Source organism: Syngnathus scovelli, chromosome 10, assembly GCF_024217435.2.
Source record: "Syngnathus scovelli strain Florida chromosome 10, RoL_Ssco_1.2, whole genome shotgun sequence".
In the NCBI taxonomy this organism is placed as follows: Eukaryota; Metazoa; Chordata; class Actinopteri; order Syngnathiformes; family Syngnathidae; genus Syngnathus; species Syngnathus scovelli.
This window is the reverse complement of record NC_090856.1, coordinates 1067973-1087111: the sequence shown is the minus strand read 5'-3', so window position 1 is coordinate 1087111 and position 19139 is coordinate 1067973. Positions and strand designations below refer to the sequence as shown.

At 43.4% G+C, this 19139-nt stretch overlaps 2 protein-coding genes across 5 annotated transcripts; one reads left to right on the top strand and one right to left on the bottom strand.

The window, feature by feature from the left end:
* Positions 1-8841, top strand: ivns1abpa (influenza virus NS1A binding protein a). Its single transcript, XM_049720457.2, has 14 exons — positions 1-204; positions 2379-2669; positions 2780-2914; positions 3058-3227; positions 3352-3427; positions 3515-3688; positions 4455-4580; positions 5994-6104; positions 6449-6590; positions 6665-6889; positions 6972-7093; positions 7203-7461; positions 7534-7707; positions 7787-8841. Exons 3-14 carry the CDS (start codon positions 2804-2806, stop codon positions 8047-8049), a joined length of 1953 nt encoding a protein of 650 aa, XP_049576414.1. The 5' UTR covers positions 1-204; positions 2379-2669; positions 2780-2803; the 3' UTR covers positions 8050-8841.
* Positions 8842-9195: 354 nt separating this feature from the next.
* Positions 9196-18453, bottom strand: swt1 (SWT1 RNA endoribonuclease homolog). Of its 4 annotated transcripts, none has more exons than XM_049720272.2 (17): positions 18367-18453; positions 17892-17948; positions 17615-17679; positions 16647-17517; positions 16455-16584; positions 16101-16202; positions 15769-15960; positions 15459-15552; positions 15110-15345; positions 14476-14612; positions 14176-14314; positions 12716-12855; positions 12505-12635; positions 11816-11920; positions 11469-11535; positions 11306-11373; positions 9196-9726 (listed from the first exon to the last, which is right to left on the bottom strand). In XM_049720272.2, the coding sequence occupies exons 2-17, from the start codon at positions 17943-17945 to the stop codon at positions 9627-9629; spliced, it is 2631 nt and encodes an 876-aa protein (XP_049576229.1). In that variant the 5' UTR covers positions 17946-17948; positions 18367-18453; the 3' UTR covers positions 9196-9626. The 4 variants fall into 4 exon arrangements, with proteins under 4 accessions (XP_049576229.1, XP_049576205.1, XP_049576221.1 ...); XM_049720248.2 differs by having other exon boundaries at positions 11816-11962; positions 18367-18452; XM_049720264.2 differs by lacking the exon at positions 18367-18453 and adding an exon at positions 18316-18364 and having other exon boundaries at positions 11816-11962.
* Positions 18454-19139: the final 686 nt, after the last annotated feature.

Genomic DNA, 19139 nt, shown 5'->3' with positions numbered 1-19139 from the left:
TCAGTCAGTCAGAGAGCGTGAGTGGACAAAGACTGGACGAGTCACCCCTGCAAACCGCAAAACGAAGAAACACCCAGCCGAGCAGAGCAAGCAGCCGAACAAGCAGCTCCTGAAGCCGTCTCGCCTCCTTTCTTCAACCACAACCGACCAACTCTTTAATTCTCTTTAAATATGTCTAATATCGTCTGCTGTCAAACACCTCAGGTAAGACAAAAGAAATCTTACTACTGAGACGTCATGGTTGCTTTTAAATTTAGATTTTTTTTTTTTAAATGAGCAGTGCTGTGCGTGTCATTTCTGAATATGTATCGCCACGCTTTAACGGATGGAAATGGCTGTCTTCAATTCTCTGCTGCTGAAAATGGCCGCCCCCCCCACTACCCCCCCATCACCGACAATATCCCGCACTAAATAAAGGTTCATTTGTTCTTCGTCACCATCGCGAATTTTCTGGTGGCGCACATGGACAAAGGGTGCGATCATGCGCCGTCCGTTGTCTGCCTCTAAATCGAAACCTGTTAGCAAGCGCGTGAGTCTCGTGGTTGCCATCCCAGCTCAGCAGGTTGTAGCCACCGGAAAGCTAACAAGGACTGCTAACCATCGTACGCTATTTGCGCGTCACGTTTCAACGGTGTCGTGTTGCGTCTGGATTTGGCGCCCTAACCGCTCCCCCGGTGGCGGGCGAGCCGGGCGGGATGTATGTCGCGGCACAGGGCCAAGCGTCAGCAGCGTGTTACACGTTCCGCGATCAAGATTAGGGGGAAGAGGCACAAGGACATTTGTGGCTAAAACATAAAAGCTTCGACACGCGTGGCCTCCTTATAGTAAAAAAAAAAAAAAAAAAAAAAAAACTCAACGTGCAACGGCATAATTTCCGGCAGAATATTGCCATTCTACTGTAGGGCCACTCGATCGCCTACCAAATGGGATTGTATTCAGGGTTAATGCGTCGAGGGTTGTCGAGTGGAGACTTCCTTTCGGGCCAAATCCGTCCTGCTACGCAAATAATCCGTTACGGAAACCGGTGGCCAAAAAGAGCTTCCTAATTGGAGTAATTCTCTAACAACCTACCTAATTACTCATTACAAAGAGGGGACAACCGTTTCTATATAGTTTTTTTTTTTTTTTTTACTGCAGGCGAATGATATTAAAATAATCTATACTGCATAACCTATAATTAATATTAACGGTTGTAATTGCAATCAATTTATAGAAAAAATGCAATTTAAGAAAAAGGAGATACTGCTACACTTGATTGAAGCCTTCGTAGAAAATTCCATTCCATTTGCTATAGGCAAATCGATGCAGTACATTTCCATCGGAACTGTGCGACACCTCTTGCAGTAGACTATCATCGCCACAAGAGGGCGCGCTAACGTGTTAAGCTTTTCAATGTCAGACGTGCACTCAACCGGTCACATGGAAACATTGAATTTCTGCTCTTCTTTCCTATGCTCCCTTCAGCATAATCGTCACTACTTGAACAAACCTCAATTGATTGCACAATTGCACAATGTAGATGTATTTCTGTGTCCAGTGGTAATGTGATACAATGCTGACATAACCCCATGGAGCTGTGGGTGGGGCTGGGGGCTACTTACTGGGTGGAGGGAGTGAGGGAGGGAGGCACGAGGGTAGTAAGTCAGCAGACAAAGTGCAGCTTAGACCATTCACTGGGAGTTGCGTAATCAGTCAAAAGTAGGTCAGTGTTCCCACCATCAACGCAAACTGGGAGAATTTGAACGCCAGTGCAGCTCTGCTTGTGCTTTAGTGGATTCTAGAAGGAATGCAGCAATGAAAACTCATTTCTTGACACTTTTTTTAAAACTCTTATTCCTCTAAATTTTGCCAACCCCAAAGAAACCCTGCCCCCCTCCCCATAATTATGTCCCGGTGCATTTTTCTCAGTTGGGATGTTGTATGTCTTGTTTTAGTCACATTGCACCGTGTGGTTTTGCTTTATTTCCATCTTTGGTCATCTACATAATTGCATAATAAAGACGCTTTGAAAGTAAATGGTTTCCCCATCTGACTAGTCTCAAGTTCTGCATTTGTATGTTTATGCATGTATACATTCTCAGTTCCCTACACAGAATATTTTTTTTTTTTTTTAGCGTTGTGCTCAGGGTGAAGAGGGCATTTAAAGTACACTTAATATTGCTACTGTGCTGACGAGTACATTGCACACATAACGCATCGAATGTCAAGTACTGAGAGTAAGTCTATTTGCGAAAGCGCGTTTTCTATTTCCGATTGAGCCAGCTGCCCTAGTCTATCTTCAGTTGGGTTTAAAATGTGGACTTCTTGATTGATGAGATCAAAAATTCAGCCTTTGTTCATTCATGGCTTTTTTTTTTGTTTTTTTGTCCCTCCTCCAGGTTATGATGTACGACAAACACAGAATAAGTACAGCTCTATAGCCAACGGGTTCACGAGGACTTGATTACAGTCGCTTGAAGCCTGATAGTTTGCTGCCTCTCTCCCTTCTGCTGCCACCTGTGTCGTCCACTAGCATTTCTTCTCACAACTTCCCCATCCCACCCACTCTTTGGGTGAAGAAGACTGGAGTTTCCCCCAGACACTCTTGCCTGCTTTGCCTGTTTGACTACTTCAGCTCCCGTTCGACACTTGGAGCGGCGTTTCCCCAGATTTGACTTATTCTTCATTAGGTAAGACTACATTCATGTCGTACATTTAGGTGGCAACAATGAGCTTAAAAATAACACTGTGTGGTTAATTGTTTTTAAACCGCCTGTAACACTTGTGAACTTTTCAACAGGCAGACAACCCAAATTGCGCTAAAATGATTCCAAACGGTTACCTGATCTTTGAGGACGAGAGTTTCCTGGATTCCACTGTGGCCAAAATGAATGCCCTGAGAAAGAGTGGGCAGTTCTGTGATGTTAGACTGCAGGTATGATCTAAATTCAAACACACATGTGCAAGCGCATCACATCAATGGTGCTTTCCAGAAAGAAACACAAATTCTGCTATGAAACAACAAAGCTTTGATGGGCCAAGAAAATGGAGACCATTTTTTTTTTTTTTTCTTCACAGGTATGTGGCCATGAGTTGATGGCCCATCGTGCTGTGCTGGCTTGCTGCAGTCCATACCTGTTTGAAATCTTCAACAGTGACATTGAACCTCATGGAGTGTCTCATGTCACTTTTGAGGACTTGGACCCAGAGGCTGTGGAGATCCTGCTTAACTATGCCTACACTGCCCAGTAAGTACCAGTTGCTGACTTTTTTTTTTTTTTTTTTTTTTGCTTGACTTTATATTGAAAGCTGTTCTCCCATGAGAATACTACTGTAGGATTGTTTACCAAACTTTGTTTTCTTGTATCCCAGGCTCAAGGCAGATAAGGAGCTAGTCAAGGACGTCTACTCTGCTGCCAAAAGGTTCAAGATGGAGCGAGTCAAGCAGGTCTGTTTTCCATCAAATACTTGAGATTACTTGTGTTTGGTGGAACCATGCAAAGTGATATAATTCCACATCTACCTTTTTTTTTAGATTTGCGGCGACTACCTGCTGTCTAAAATGGGTTCCCAGAACGCCATTTCTTTTCGGAACTTTGCCAGCTCAATGGGAGATGCCCGAGTTTTGGCCAAAGTGGATGCCTACATCCAAGACCATCTACTGGAGGTGTCTGAACAGGATGACTTTCTCAAACTTCCCCGCCTCAAGGTGAAACGTGTGACAACTCATGCACAACTAATATCATAGACTTGGCATGTGCAACCAAGCTGGTCAAATATAGTTACTAAATGACTGACCTATTTCTGACTTTTAGTCCTGTCCATTAAGTACACTACTAGCCAGCAGCTGAGTCTTACTTGGACTAACACTGGATAAGATTAGTACTTACTGGCTACCGTTTTGACTTTTAACCAGATTACGTGTCAGTTGTATTTGCTAAGCGAGTAGATTTGGGCCAACACATTTTTAAATAGCATGATGAATTGTCTTTGAAGTGTTACTGTACACACTAGTTAGTTAACCTTTTAACGCAACCTTACCCAGTACACCTAATGTACAATAGCGACACGCACACAACAAAAGTATCCCGCAACAAAAGCCGTTCATTGCTTCTGTACTATCAGGGAGCGATGATGCGACACGGTCACGTTGCCAGGTGGCAGTTTGCCGGAGTTGAAAAAAAAAAAAATGTTCTACTCGGAACCTGCTTTGCAGGGGCGTCGGATGACTTGCTCAATAGGAGACTGGGTTGGCCGGGTGATCTAATATTGAAGTTACGGTAATACAGCAAACCTTGCGAAAAGCATCCGTTTTACTTCCTGCTCAGCCGCTAACCAATCCCTTTCAAATATGTGAAAACGTGCCCTGGAGTGCCGGCGGCCATGCCCGAGAAAACTAAGTGCGGTGCCTTTAGAATCTTTCTAAATTACTCCAGCGTGGGAACTCAACTCTTTCCTTCGCTTTTTGTCCACAGTTAGAAGTAATGCTAGAAGACAACCTGACTCTGCCCAGCAATGGCAAGCTTTACTCCAAGGTGCTCAACTGGGTGCAGCGTAGCCTTTGGGAGAATGGAGAGCAACTGGAACAACTCATGGAGGAGGTCAGTAGGCTGTATGTGCCCTTTGAACTCTAAGCGCAATTGTCATCCTTCCCCTCCCACCCCTCCCTCCCTCCCCCCTTTGATTCCTCCTGTTTTTGACATTGAGAAGGCATGAAGGGGGCTCAAATAGAGCTAGCATGCTGTTGTCATGCTGCTATGTCAGGATTGTTCTTTTCCCTCTGATTTGTTGAGGTTTTGCAGTAAGAAACTGTATTCCTGAACCATGCCACAAATTAGAGGTGAGACCAAAAGAGCCCCTAGTTGCTCTTGGTTATTTTATTTTTTTCCTTTTGTTTGCTTTGTTTTCACTCTTCTCCTCTGGGTTGTGGTTGATTTTCTTATGACACCATCTAAGCATTACAGTGCTCTTCTGCTGTGAAACGCAGAGAAAAGATTCTTGAAGGTTTGACCCTTGATTCATCTGTTTACTGCCACTTGACTATCTGAACAGGTGCATGTTTTTTTGTGTTCCAGAACTAACAGGCACTCCTCCCCGTTGATTTATCTCTCCTGTAGGGTTATTTGCAGCAGCAAGGGACCAGACTGAGGAGCCGGGACTGAGCCGCCTGGGTAATGAGTCAGAGAATGGAGAAGCGCTACTGCCTCTTAGCAGCCTCTCTTTGCAGCCAAGCAACACTGCTACCATCTGTCTGTCCGTGCCTATGGCACACATGCAATTCTCACTACGGAGGAACCGATAGATTTCTTTCACTACTGCCAAAATGCAAGCTAATACAGGCTAACCATGCAGATCCCCACAAAGGCAGCCAGCCAGCCAGCCAGCCAGTCAGCCATCCATCCATTTGGCTACTGAGCCTTATTGCCTTTTACAGATATATTTTTCCAGCACCCCCTCACTACTTTTCCCCCCACAAAAACACTTCTTTTTTTTTTTTTTTTGCTAGATCTGCTTACTCAACTCATGTGGCAACAACAGAAAACATGCAGACCTTGAAATTTTTTTGTAACTGATAACGGCGCCCAGCGATTAGGCCACAAATGTTTTGCCTTGTGTGTTTGACTGCCGTCACAATGAGCAGCTTCTTCAGCCGGGGGAAGCAGCAGCCTGGAAAATGTGGGGACAAATAGAGCCCCCGCTTTTCTTCAGCCTTCACAGAAGATCTTGCTGAGTGGAGCGCATCGGTCTTCACCCGATCCCTTTTTTTTTGTTTTTAAATGCATTTTAGGAAGAGTACTCTTGCCAGGCTCTTGGCATCTTCTTGAGCACAAACGTTGACGTCTATGTGCCGTGGATTCAGTTTGTCTTTTAAGGAAACTCCTCATCCCAAGAAGCTCCGTTTCAAGGACTTATCCCTCTCCGCTTTCCTCCTCTTATCCCCATTATGGCGGGGGGGTATACCGCGTTACCATGGAGACAGCCACATGGGTGTGTTGTTCCTGTTTGTCTTCCAGGTGCAAATGCTGTACTACTCATCTGACCACAAGCTGGTGGATGGAGGGCTGGTGATTGAGGGGCAGACTGAGGTGTTTGGTGGCGAGGAGGACCACCTTCAGTTTGTGCAGGTATTCAAGAAGCGTGCCTAGTCGGCTTCACTGCAATGACTTCTCGACCACGTTTTGATCTGCAGAAGGCTAGAAGGATTTCGCACATAGTGGGCGGGCTTAAAAAGTCGGTGGTTGTGAGCAGTTTGTCAGTTTGAGTTAAGGTTCATCTGAAGACTGCACTCTGAATTGACTTAGGCAGCGTCTGTCAGAATTGAGGTCAGGTGTGAGATTATATGGGTCCACAATAAAGCAACTGGAAGAGAAGGCAGACTTAAGTCCGATTAGCTGGCATCAGTCGGCTTTTGGTGTCTGCGTGCGCGTGGAGCAGGCATGGCTTCTGTAGCTGCGCTATGCTCTTGCAGAAGAAGCCGGTCAGGGAGAGCGCCCAGAGACCAATGAGCGCCAGTTCCTCGGGAAGCCTTTCACCCTCCAACCAAGCAGCAAATGCCCCCAAACAAACCACCGTGAGAGAGTGGAAGTATATCGCCTCTGAGAAGACGACAAGTAAGCCCATTTCGAAGAGTGTGGCGTGTACGCCATTCTGTCCTTGTCTCTAAGCGCAATTTCTTTGCCCACAGACAACATCTACTTGTGTCTGGCTGTGCTGGACGGGGTGTTGTGTGTGATCTTCTTGCACGGCCGCAGCAGCCCCCAGACGTCTCCCACTGCCACCCCCTGCCTGTTGAAGAGCCTCAGCTTTGAGGCCCAACCCGAGGAGCTGGAGGAGCACCAACTACCCCCCATGAGTTACGCCCGCGCTGGACTGGGCACGGCCGCCATCAACTCGAGGCTTATCGCAGCAGGTTGGTACACAAATGATCCCAAGGCTCATATATTTTTTTCTCCTGTTGATTGTCTTTGACTGTCTTTTTGACCTGGTCGCAGGGGGCTACAACAGAGAGGAATGTCTGAGGACTGTAGAGTGTTACGACCCCAAAGAGGACCGCTGGACCTTCATTGCGCCCATGCGAACTCCAAGGGCTCGTTTCCAAATGGCTGCGCTAATGGTATGCTGCTTGTCTTGATGCCACTCGGGCCTCTCCGATGGGGAGCTCTTGTTCTTAAGTCAGGGTACCTGTGCCTTTGAGCTAAATCTTCTCCATATGTACCTGACAGGGACGGCTCTACGTTATCGGAGGTTCAAATGGACATTCTGATGAGTTGAGCTGTGGGGAGATGTACGATCCGGTCGCTGATGAGTGGGTTCAGGTGCCTGAGCTCAGGACCAACCGCTGCAATGCAGGTGTCTGCTCCTTGAACAACAAACTCTACGTTGTGGGAGGGTCAGACCCCTGTGGGCAGAAAGGACTGAAGAACTGCGATGCCTTTGACCCAGTCACCAAAACTTGGGCTAGTTGCGCTCCCCTCAACATGAGTAAGTGTTATTTTACCCTCCTCTCCAGTTCTGGTGGTATCCAAGCTAAATCGGCGGTTGCTTGGTTTTCAGGACGGCACCAGGCTGCAGTGTGCGAGTTGGATGGTTTTATGTACGTGATCGGAGGTGCCGAGTCCTGGAACTGTCTGAACACCGTGGAACGCTACAACCCTCTGAACAACACCTGGGGCCTGATAGCACCCATGAATGTGGCCCGCAGGGGGGCCGGCGTGGCTGTCTGTGATGGTAAGCTCAAGTTGCACCCAACCCCCAATTAGGTTTTCATTATTTGCCTACTTTCTAAATGTAACTGATTTCCACCCAGGCAAACTCTTTGTCGTCGGCGGCTTCGACGGCTCCCACGCGCTCCGCTGCGTGGAGGTCTACGACCCAGCACGGAATGAGTGGAGGATGCTAGGCAGCATGACTACATCCCGCAGCAATCCGGGCGTGGTCATGCTGGGCGATAGCATTTACGCCGTGGGCGGCTTTGACGGCAACAACTTCCTGAACACAATGGAGGTGTACAACCCAGAGGCGGACGAGTGGAGCGACTGCATCAAGGCCCTCTTTCCTTTCCCCGAGTGACACAGCACCTAAACCAAACTAACAGGCTTAGTGACATAATCGTGTTTCGTGATATCCTATATATATATATATACGTGTGTGAGTGTGTGTATGTATGTGTGTGTGTGTGAGCGAGCTGAGTGGATGTTGGGGAGGGAGAATCTTTGACGAAGGGGTCTTCAGTGAAGACTAGCTTATATTAGGCGGGGTGGGGCAGGGCAGGGCTTGTTGCCCAAAGCAACACAAATGAAGCCTTTTCATATTGCGTACATTGTTCTACGTGCTGTACATATTGTTAGTCTGTCATATGCCAACATTTAATACACACACACACACACACACAGTGCTTTTTCTTTTTCCTCTTTTGACTTGAAACGTGAGGGTTTTCGCAACTACTGGTTACTATGGAAGTACAAGTTTGATAAGAATTGAAGTATTTTGTTGGAATGTCATTTTACTCAAAGCCTTATGATTTAACACCTAACGTTGATTTCCCCTCATTTTAAACAATTTGGTTTGTGTTTGGAATCTTAAATAATGGCCTTTTTATATTTTTATACACAAGATTTCTCAAAGTTGATAGCAGACAGCTTAAGTCTTCAACCAGTGCCAGTTTTTTTCTTTTCTTTTTTTTTGTCTGCTCGTATCATGCAGAGCCAAGCTTCTAACTTAGTTTTTGTGATGGTGGATGCAGTTACTGGAAAAATGTCTGCTTTGGCATTTGTCAAACAATGAGTTTTTTTTCCCTGGAAGGAGTGTTATGAAGACAGTTCTCACATTTATAATATTTCTTAATAAATCATTTCAAATTGATTTGTGTCCTAATTCATTTACTTTTAGTTCAAATGGGAATCATGAGATGGCATCAGACAAAGTTGCCAGACTTGATCAGTAACTGAACAAGACACTGCAAGCCTTGATTGTGGCTTACTTCATCCACAGGAAAGGTCAAGTCTGATCTTTCATTGCCACCAATTTCTCAAGACAACCACAGATGTGCTTCCTACTTAGATATCTGTCTTAGTTGACCTCAACAGAATGCCAGAGCAGATGCGTGACCTCAGGATTATGTGCGGAACAGGATGTCACTAGCAAATCGACCTCAATTCTCAATCTGTCAGATATACAAGCGTGTATGCTTGGTAGGTAAGGTATTTCCCGATAGGCTCGTATGCATGCTTCGGATTTTATTACACTTTCTAAATAACGCGCAACCCAAATTTGGCATAAAATCAAGGTTCATCTGTATTTAAATCAATAAAATCACATTCATAGTTCAAAAATACAAAACTCCTTCGAGACTTTCCGGACTGCGTTTTTGTCCACATAACTGAAACAATCCAATGTAACTGATATTATTTTATGTACATTTTTTAAAATAACTAATATAAACAAATATTGTGGATGGAGAAGAAGGACAACAAAACCTGTAGCAGACTGGTTGCTACACACGTGCGTTATCCAGGTGTCCAGCTACAACGAGAACTCACTTTGCATCCCTTTTTCAGCTCATTGCAAACACACCAAGCACTCCCACAGTTTCGCATATTCTTAACATTGGTCAGTCAAACCTGAGTCGTGAGCTGGTCCTGTGAAGGCTACATGTTTACGTTGACGTGCTGAGCTGTGGTCTGAACACAGTGGTCCAGGGCCTCCTTTAGCTCTGTCAGCTGGTTCACACCAATGCTCAGCTTCTCTCTGGGGGTACAAAAGAATTCAAAAGAAAGTTAGCCAGCATCTCTTTTGCCACCCCTGCATGAAGAAACAAACATAAGGATTATACACGCCTGGCAAAGCGGAAACGGAAATCCCTAACGTCTTTACTGAAATGACTCACTAAGGTGCTGTAAAATGTATTCCTGTGATTATTGTTCTACCATGTGTCAAAATGTGTTGCTCCACCGTTTGTGTTGATCAAATCATCCATGAATGCAAGTGCTCTCATTGTGTTCAAAGTGGGAAAAAAACACTGAGCTGTGGCACGAAATGGGAAGTTACTCATGAACCAATTTGAGGTTAGACATTGGCGCCCGCCCTCCTGCCATAAGACAAAAGAGCGGCAATAAAAGGTCACCTTGGCTGCGGTTCAGTGTTGCCGCAGCCGCAGCGAGGGAACACGCTGTTTGTTTGCTTGCTTGCTTTCTGTCAAAGTACAGCATTTCAGGTTGGCTTCCATTGCCAATATATTTAGCCTTCCATTATATGCTTTAGTAAAATAGAGCAATTTTGAGAGACCGGTTCTACAAGCAGAAGAGTGAAAGAATTCTCAACACAAGCAAAATGTCACGGTCACAGTCACTGGACTTGATCAACTGTGCGAGCGCGCACACACACACAAAAAGTTGGAGTGCCTCGGAGCCTCTTGTGTTACGCAACAGCCCAAAACGTGACAGGTAACCGTAATGACAGAACATTGAGCCAGCCGCATGAGACACCGGAGAGATGACATAACTCATTCAAGTATCCCCCCCCACGGGGTAGGGTGATCATCTCCATGGCGACCGTCTCTTAGTCAACACAAAGGACTGCTCCCTACCAACACCAAACACCACCATCAAATGTTCAACCAACCATGTTTTTTTAAACACCGTCATTATTTACATTCATAATATTAGCCAACAACAATAATACAAATAAGCGATAAATGTATTCAATTTTGGAACACAGCAAAATGTGGAAAAAGTGAAGCACTGTGAAGACTTTCCACATGCACTGCACATTCAGTCAGGCTCAGTTGCAACTTGACTTCTGGGCAAATGCCTAAATAAACAGGAGGCCTCCAAAAGATCAATCAGCAGATAGTATGATGGGCTACTCATTCACCTATTTTTGTTTGTGCCAAAGTGTAACACTTTGGTCGTTGTTCATTAACCCTAACCCTGCAAAGCTGCTTGTGGTTATGTGCTGCTTTGGGAAAAGAAATAAATGGAATTTAAGACCTTGAGTAAACAAGAACATGGTTTACTCAAGCTTGTTGGTTCAACATGTTCTATTAGTCTGGTTCTGCTTCAATTACTCGGATTGTTTTCTTTGCTCAAATGTTCCCCCTACTGTTGTGAAGTGTCATTTATGCTCAAATGAACTAGTGCTTCCTCGCCTTGATGCTATTTGAGGCCGTCAACTATACCGGGTCATCAAGAGAAAACTATCTTGTTTCACTGTGCATCTTCACGAGGTCTTTTGCTATAATTGTTGGGGAGCACAAAGCATGTTCATCCCTGGCTCACAGAACTCATCTCCTTCCTCAGTGATTTGATGAACAGTATTTGTGTCCTACCTATAGTCTGTTTGGGAGAAACAAGAGAGTAGGTCCGTGTCCGCCAGTGGGAAATTAACATCAACCATCTGAAACAAAATGCACAAGTATTCAGACTAACTTTAAAACTCAAGCCAGACCAAATCTAGACAACTTTTCAGTGACAACAAGAATAGGCACGGACCTTATTGGATCTGATGGTGCTGAGAAGCTCCTGCACTTCTCGCAAACCGGCAGAAGAGCACAGAACACTAAAAAAAATCAATGAAAATAAAAAAATGTCCATGTGACATACAGACTTTTACTATTACAAATTTTACATCACAATCTTAATTTAGCACATTATCTCAGTCTGCCTTATTTTTCTTATTGAAAAGATTCTAACTATAGCCTATGGATCGTCCTAATGGTGGAAAAATTGAAATAATTGATCCTGGTCTCGTGTTTTTGATCACAAAAGTATAATCGAGCCGCTGAATATAACGATTAGAGAATCTGGATTGTGACAGTGAGGCAAGTATGAGGAAATACCTGATAAAGGCTTGGAGCAGCTGCGAGACCATGGAGGATATTTGGCTCAGACAGACAACGGCATCCTGTGGTGGAGCAGGACCTCCAACTGACAAGGCACTCTGTCTGGTATGAGGGTCAAAGGCCAGAGCTTTGAACACTTCCATGCTGGGATAATGACAGAAAAATAGGCAGGCAGGCAGGCAGGCAGGCAGTCAATTTCACATTTCAGAGATTTTTTTTCTTATTGGTGCTATTGCTGTCCAGATGATTTACAGTAGTAGAACTTAATAGCGTTGCCCTGGCTGCTGTGTGTAAATGTCATAAGCTCCACACACGGACACGACAGTAACGCCTTTGCACACTACTATGTGGATCTTCAAGGTGAACAAGCAGAACAGAACATTCTGACAAGACAGCACACATTTTTGTCAAACCTCAAAGCTCCAGTCGTGGGCAAAGTTATGTGCTCAAGGGCCCGACCGATTTCATCATTAAAACTGACACGTGGGACAGGTACGATGAAGATGAGGTCGGGAAAAAAAATGTGTTGGAAATGATGTAATCATACATTCTTTTAAACGTATTTATAATTGAATTAAACAAATTGAATAAAGTAAAAATATTAAACATATCCAAACTACTTTATTTGACAAATATTTTTAGTGTGTGAATGAAACACAAAACATGGTCGCTGCCACTACGCTCACCTTATTTCACAGACTTTACACCAAATGTTCTCAAACATGGCCCAGACCTCTTGGTGAGGGACATGAGCGGACGGTGGTTGTTTGGCTGCGTCATCCTCGTTCATTACAACATCACTGACGGCTGATTCAGGCTTGATGAGAACATTTGAGGAGGAGACCTTGTTTATTTGTATAACAACAACGCACCTACAAATGAATGAATCAAGCAGACCTGAGATTGGAGCTTCTGGATGATGTTGTTCATTGCAGTTATTGCCCTGGGAACCAGGCTGACCCTTTTCCCAAATTCCTTGACAAACTCCTTTGCTTCTTGAATAGTCACCAAAGTAGAACCGAGGTCCCTAAATTGACCTGCGAGAACAAAGAAACACATTTATGCCCTTTAAGGTCTTCTCATCCATATTTAAGGCAACAGTCATGACATCCATGTCCAACTGCAATACATAAAGAAGGAAACGCAAGATGGACGATTTGCTTATCGTTACAATGGTGGAATCGATACCAAATATAGTAACCCAAACTATGCTTGAGATGAATGTTCAGTTTGACACTTCTGGAAAGGTATTTAATAATGCTAGGTATTGCACTTAAACTTTATAGTGTTGTAGCAAGCACTAAGCGCAGTGCAACATATCGCTGTGTTCCCAACATGACTTTATATAGCTACAAGAGACAATCAACAGCAGGGATGGGCAATTTTTTATCGGTGCTACTCGGTGGCCAAACAGCACCGCGCTCTCCTAATGGGATGCCTCATAAATATGCCATTTTAAATATGGACAAAATATGTGCATGTGTGCAAAATACATGCTCCTCATAGATTTCATTTCTCTATCCTAACCCAACAACAAGGTCTTTGAAGCCAATAACAACATATTATGATGCCCCTCTTGCACAACATTCATCATTCAAAGATAACTTCGACCTATTGAAAAGAAGAAAAAAAAAGAAGCATAGAATTGAGCTTTGTCATTTTCCACCACTCAGCCTTCAGAGGCAAGCTACATATTTTTTCCTTTTCTCTACCTTCTCCATTATTTGCCAGCTCTTTTCGATAGGAACGGCACAAATGGACCAAGGACACGAGCAACAACATAATAGACAAAAAGGATGAGTAGCTGTGCTAAAGTCCCCACCCACATGCACAGTTGGAAAAAAGGGGAGGCTGATTTTCTGCCCAATTGGTGTGATTAAGGGTCATTTCTATAGATTACAGTAAAGGGACTGAGAGCCCGATGACGAGGCGCCCGCCGCAGAGTGACTCAGCAGTGCACTGGCACATATTCGAGAAGGTGACCTAATTCCGTCTGTTGTTCTGGGGAGTTCTGCTGCAGTGCAGAGCAGCCAACGTCATTCCCCAGCGGACCTCGCGAGGCTTTTCAGCAGACGATGGATGACTCAGTTACAACTTGTGTTCACTGAGAAACCAGTCAGCTCTTTACAACTCGCATGCATTAGCATTTCACTTCGTAAGATAATCATCACCATTTTGGAAACATATATTCACTTAAAGGTTCTACAGGGTTTTTTTTTGGCACCCCATATTAGCCCTTGCACGTATGTTATTGATGGATCATGGAATACTTATTTTCTACCGTCATTTACAAAAAAATTGTCTAAAAATGTGAGTTCCAGATTTTTTTTTCACTTCCTGTTGCACAGACTTCTTACCTCGTTTAAAGAAGGTGATAAGCTTTATAACTGTTTGCAGCAAAGGTCGTGGGACAATGAAGCCAAATACAGCTATCCAGTGCTTTTTGAAACAATGTAAAATGTCAAGAAGATCCCAGGGCGGCTTGATGTAGATGATCTATGGAAAAGTACACAAAATCCCATATTTGAATGCATGTGAAAACAAACAGACCAGCAGGTGCAATTATTAACTTAGAATTGAGACGACACTAAATCACTCATTGAAATATTTGCACATGTTCCGTCAGAAGTTAAACTGTTCCTACATGACATTCATACCTCTTGCCATAAGTCACCATAAGAAGCTTTCATCTCCATCTCGAGCACATTGGACAGCACCTCCTGCAGGCAGCCCTTGAGCTCAGAGACACATCTTTCTATGTTCTTGTCCTCTTTCACTCTGGGGCTTTTGCAATCTGGAATGAGATGCATGTGTCTACATGAGTGGAGGTACAGTCATGAGAACAGAAGCTGAGCTTTTCTCATACACGTATGTACACGTTAACATGACACTGCAATGTCAAGTGTATTGGAACACCTGGTCATTGCGCCTATAGAACCTTCGATGCGAAAAATACAAGTTAATCATCGGCCGATTGTTTTTACCTTTTTGTACTCTAATCGTTTACAGGTGTTGTACAGAAGTAAAACTAATTTAATCATTTATTACAATCTTAATTTTTACAAGCAACGTTTAGGCAAACAACCTACGTTACGGCAGGATTTGACGTGGATGTCACAGTTTTGGATTGCGTAACACACAGAAATGGATGTTGAGGTATGAGCATTTGGGTAGTGGTAGAGATAATCGCTCAAGAGTAAGAAAGGTGAACATGGAATGTGCATGGGTGGTACAGTATGTGCTGTCGCCAAGTTATTTATTTCTTGTTGTTCATGAGGTATACTGTCTCACCTTTCTTTGGGAGACATAAAGACAGACGTTCTTGAGTAAGCGACGGCGCTGCTGTACAACTGCTTCCCGGCATTAGCGGGGGCATTGGCGCGTCCATTTCAGGAAGCCTCTGGAGCACATTGCTTTGGAGGTGCTTCAGGTTGTGTTGTGATCTCTCAACCTCTGCCTCCAAGTCGGTCTTGCTCAAGGCCTGAACTCCACTAAGGACAGCCTTGCTGCATAGATTTTTATCATTTCTAAAGTAGCAGGAGAAAATGAGAAGAAAAGATGACGTGATGCATGTGCATTAGATGCAGCGGACACAGGGCTGCTGCAGAAGCAGTGTCGCGAAGGGGGAGGGGAAACTCACGTGCACAGAATGAGAGCACAGTCTGGGTACAAACTCTGATACTGAAGGCAGCACTGCAGCACTTTGTCATCATTATTCTCAGCCATAAGACTATCTGAGGGGAATGACAGAGACAGAATGAGACTTTCACCTTCAGAAAAAAAAAAAAAAAAAGAATTCCAGCACACTGAAGGCAAAGCACAATATGGAGGTTTAAGTTTTGACTTATTCTTGCCACATCATGAGCGATACAATGACTGAATTACCTGTAGAAAAAAAAATAGCAGAGTAATACTACCACTTAGTGGACATTCGGTAGTACTGTACTCACTGTTACTTTCAGCAGCCTGCTGCATTGACTGCCCCCAAAGGTGTCTTTCTCGCCTTTTCAGAGTGTTATGAATGTAGGAAATGGCGGGACAAGCCAGATGAGCCACCGAATTTCTGAAGCCTTTCCTATTTTTGAGAGAATCCAGCTCCTGAAGCACCACCCAGGGGATTAGGACAATTGGCAAACCCAAAGCTACAAACACAGAAAATAATCAGACGACAAACTCATTCAATAGTTATCTCAACATGGCCAATATAGTTTGCGATAATACATTTCCAACATTTATGGCAGGTTCTTTTTAAATTGTGGCATCATTTAAAAATTGACATCACCTCCAAGGCCCTGATGTGGCATCTTTTTCACATAATCCAAATGACTAAGGAGAATATTGGTGTCCAAAACAAGGATTACATTTTGCTGAGCAGGATGTGCACCTGAAAAAATAAAAGTAAACATTCATGAGGTGATATGACAACAGTTTAGACATTTGGATCAAATATGCCCATCCCTATGTCATAATATAGAGTTCAATTTGTCATAACTTAACTCACAGGACACTTTAGCGTGTGATGCAATAAGTGCAAAACCCCTGCAAACTGCAACCATATTAACAAAAATACTATTAAAACACAATTGCTGATTTTTTTTTTTTTTTTTTTTATCTCTCCCATTTTATCAAAACTCACAGAGAGTACTTGTCGCTCTCTCTTCTGGGGGGTCTATGTCCATACAGGTGAGCTCTCCATAGCTCAGCATTACATCCACCTCTAATCTCTTCTCAAAGCGGGCAAGGTGAAGCTCTTCTGCCACTTCCATCTAGAATGGACAACAAAAATCATGATTTGAACTTAACTTTCAGATCTCATATGCGCACTCACCTGCTGTGCCAAGACATCACTTGTAGTGGGAGGGACATCTAACAAAGATGAACTCTTGTCTTTTTTTTCCCAGCTATGAGGATGTTTCAAGGTGTTTGTGGCTGCCCCAGAAACACTGTGTTCAGTCACACATGTGGCTGTCCTGCTCGTAGCCGTAACATCATTCTTGCTGTCTTTTGTGTTTGCCTCCACTCGCTCTGGTTCAACCTTCTTTGGAATCTTGAAACTAGAATGTAGAATTGTTGGTATTTTGGGCCGAGCAATTGACGCCTTGGCGATTTTAAAGGACACTTTGGGCTTGGATGAATGAGAAAGCTGTTCTTCGGATTTCCTTCTATCCAAGATTACTTTTTCTTTCAAGGACAGTTCCGGACTTTTCTTAGAGCTCTCTTGGATTATCTCTGTTTGCTTGTCCCTTATCGAGTCCTTGGTGTGAGGAAGGGTCTGGCTTTGTTCTTCGGTCTTGATAGTTTTGCTCTCCTTCTGGTTCTTGTGCAATTCCGAGCATTTACTCTTCAGCAAATCCTGGCACTGTTTTCGTTGCTCAGCTGAAACATAAGTGGGACTCGTTTGCTTCTTTTTTAGTCTAGGTGGGCTCATGTAGTGAGACTTTTCATCGGAATCATATTTGGAGTCTTTTTCTTCTTTTCCATCATCTCTAGCTCGCTTTCTGATGTTCCAGGATCTTGATGGACTGGTGACCTTATCTTTGTTTGCAATTGGAGGAGGCTCCGCTTTGCTGGCCACATCTGCCTGAGACACCTGTCTCTTGTCTGTCTTTTCTGTCGTATGGATTTTGTAGACAGCCTTTTTGATTTGGCGACTTTCTTCTTCAACATGAGAAGTACCTTCTCTGTGTTTTGTACATTGGCTTTAAGTGGAGGAAGAAATGCAACGGCAAGGACAGAAATGATTAGCAAAACGTTCATCATTCAATTTTCATTAAAGATGCAAGGATTATATCTCACCTAGAACTTTGGTTTTCGTTGTGCTTTCTCTCGGATGTGTCATCCTTTCGTTGATCTTTGGATCCCTAAAATAAGAGTAGATATGGAATCATTTCAACACATCTGTTCTTGACTTTGAATCTGTACCAACAATTTGTTTGTGAAGATCTTAATGGTTTATTATTTGATCCATCCATTGTTCATCACTTTACAGTCAATTCATTAGCCTAAAATGTAACTTATTTATTTATATATAGTCTCACAGTGTACACAAGATAATAAAAGATGAGTCTTTTACCTCGTCTTCCTTGGAAGACCTCTTGCGTTTTCTTTTTCTTGACCTTCCAGACATATTCTGCAGATGTATTTTAATCTTTAGGCATTATACACTAAATCCAAAATGACAGGACTGAACTACAATTGTACCGTACTGTACTAGAACTGTATGGTAAACATAAATTTTAATATTTTGGTTGCCATTCTTACCTACAAATGGAATTGCTACTTTCCTTTCAACACACGATTTAACATTAGAATGTTAATAGTACTTGTAACTGCTTTGTTTGAAGATAGCTTTCCAAAGCATTTAAAAGATGACAATGTTCGCTTTTGTTATGCTAGCCATGACAGTTGAAACATCGCAGCCGAAAGGCGGTATTGCCTTTTTTAATTCATATAAACCGTTGCTGTATATTAAACAATACATATAAAATACGCTTTACTTGGTTAAAATGTGAAACTGACAGAAATTCCTCAGAAGTGTCGTGACATACCAAATCAGCTGCCTTGTCTTCTTCTCCCACGGCTTACGTTAATGTTTTTGTTTTTATTATCCCGGGCACATTACTGCCTCTATCGGTTGTTGTGCGGAGGTACAGGTGGGACCCCAAATTGCACCAATGAGTTACTGACAGTATTGATTAACTATTAACATGCAATTTAAGACGCCTTAAAATCCTTTGGCTTGAAAAGTAGTCACAAATGGGAGAGGAAGCGGATAAAGCGAGGGCGGAGGCAGCTGAAGGTCAGTGGGAGAAAAGAGTCAGTTTGAGTTCGACTTGACTTTTTTTCAGATTTATTATTATTATGTCTAAGACACTTGCGTTAACCAAATCACACTTGCATGTATGCTTTGGACTGGTTGCTTTCCACGTTGGTGAAATGTCCTTTAAAAATGGCTCCCTTGCAATGATTCGTACGTGCCACATAGTGGCACTGTAACTCCACTGAGATTTGCTCCCACGCCTCCTCCAATTTGCGAACCTGGCAAGAGCCAGATTGAAGCAAAGTTACTAATTTCCACCAGAATATAATAACCCGCCATTAGCAGACCACATTCGTCTTTTGAAACAAATCCTGAAAAGCATTTTTATGAAGACTTTGAAAGTGACATAGTGATTTCTGATGTTTTGCATATTAGCTGTCTTGTTCCAGATGGTGAGGATAAACTTAAATGGTCTTGGACTGGAATACAAATACTTAAAAGCCCTTGAGACAATTGCATGTTAAATGTTTATTTAATTAAATCAGTGGCATGTTTAAAAAG

What these genes read in the sequence shown, in the direction of transcription:
- swt1 (XM_049720248.2), bottom strand. Translation starts at nt 17,945, where the DNA reads ATGTCTGGAAGGTCAAGAAAAAGAAAACGCAAGAGGTCTTCCAAGGAA. An exon ending in TATCACCTTCTTTAAACGAG is followed by an intron (nt 12,856 to 14,175) that starts GTAAGAAGTCTG and finishes TTGTTCTCGCAG; the next exon opens with GTCAATTTAGGGACCTCGGT. An exon ending in CTGCTCCAAGCCTTTATCAG is followed by an intron (nt 11,536 to 11,815) that starts GTATTTCCTCAT and finishes GATTTTTTTTAG; the next exon opens with TGTTCTGTGCTCTTCTGCCG.
- ivns1abpa (XM_049720457.2), top strand. Translation starts at nt 2,804, where the DNA reads ATGATTCCAAACGGTTACCTGATCTTTGAGGACGAGAGTTTCCTGGAT. An exon ending in CGCCTCTGAGAAGACGACAA is followed by an intron (nt 6,591 to 6,664) that starts GTAAGCCCATTT and finishes CTTTGCCCACAG; the next exon opens with ACAACATCTACTTGTGTCTG. An exon ending in TTGCGCTCCCCTCAACATGA is followed by an intron (nt 7,462 to 7,533) that starts GTAAGTGTTATT and finishes CTTGGTTTTCAG; the next exon opens with GACGGCACCAGGCTGCAGTG.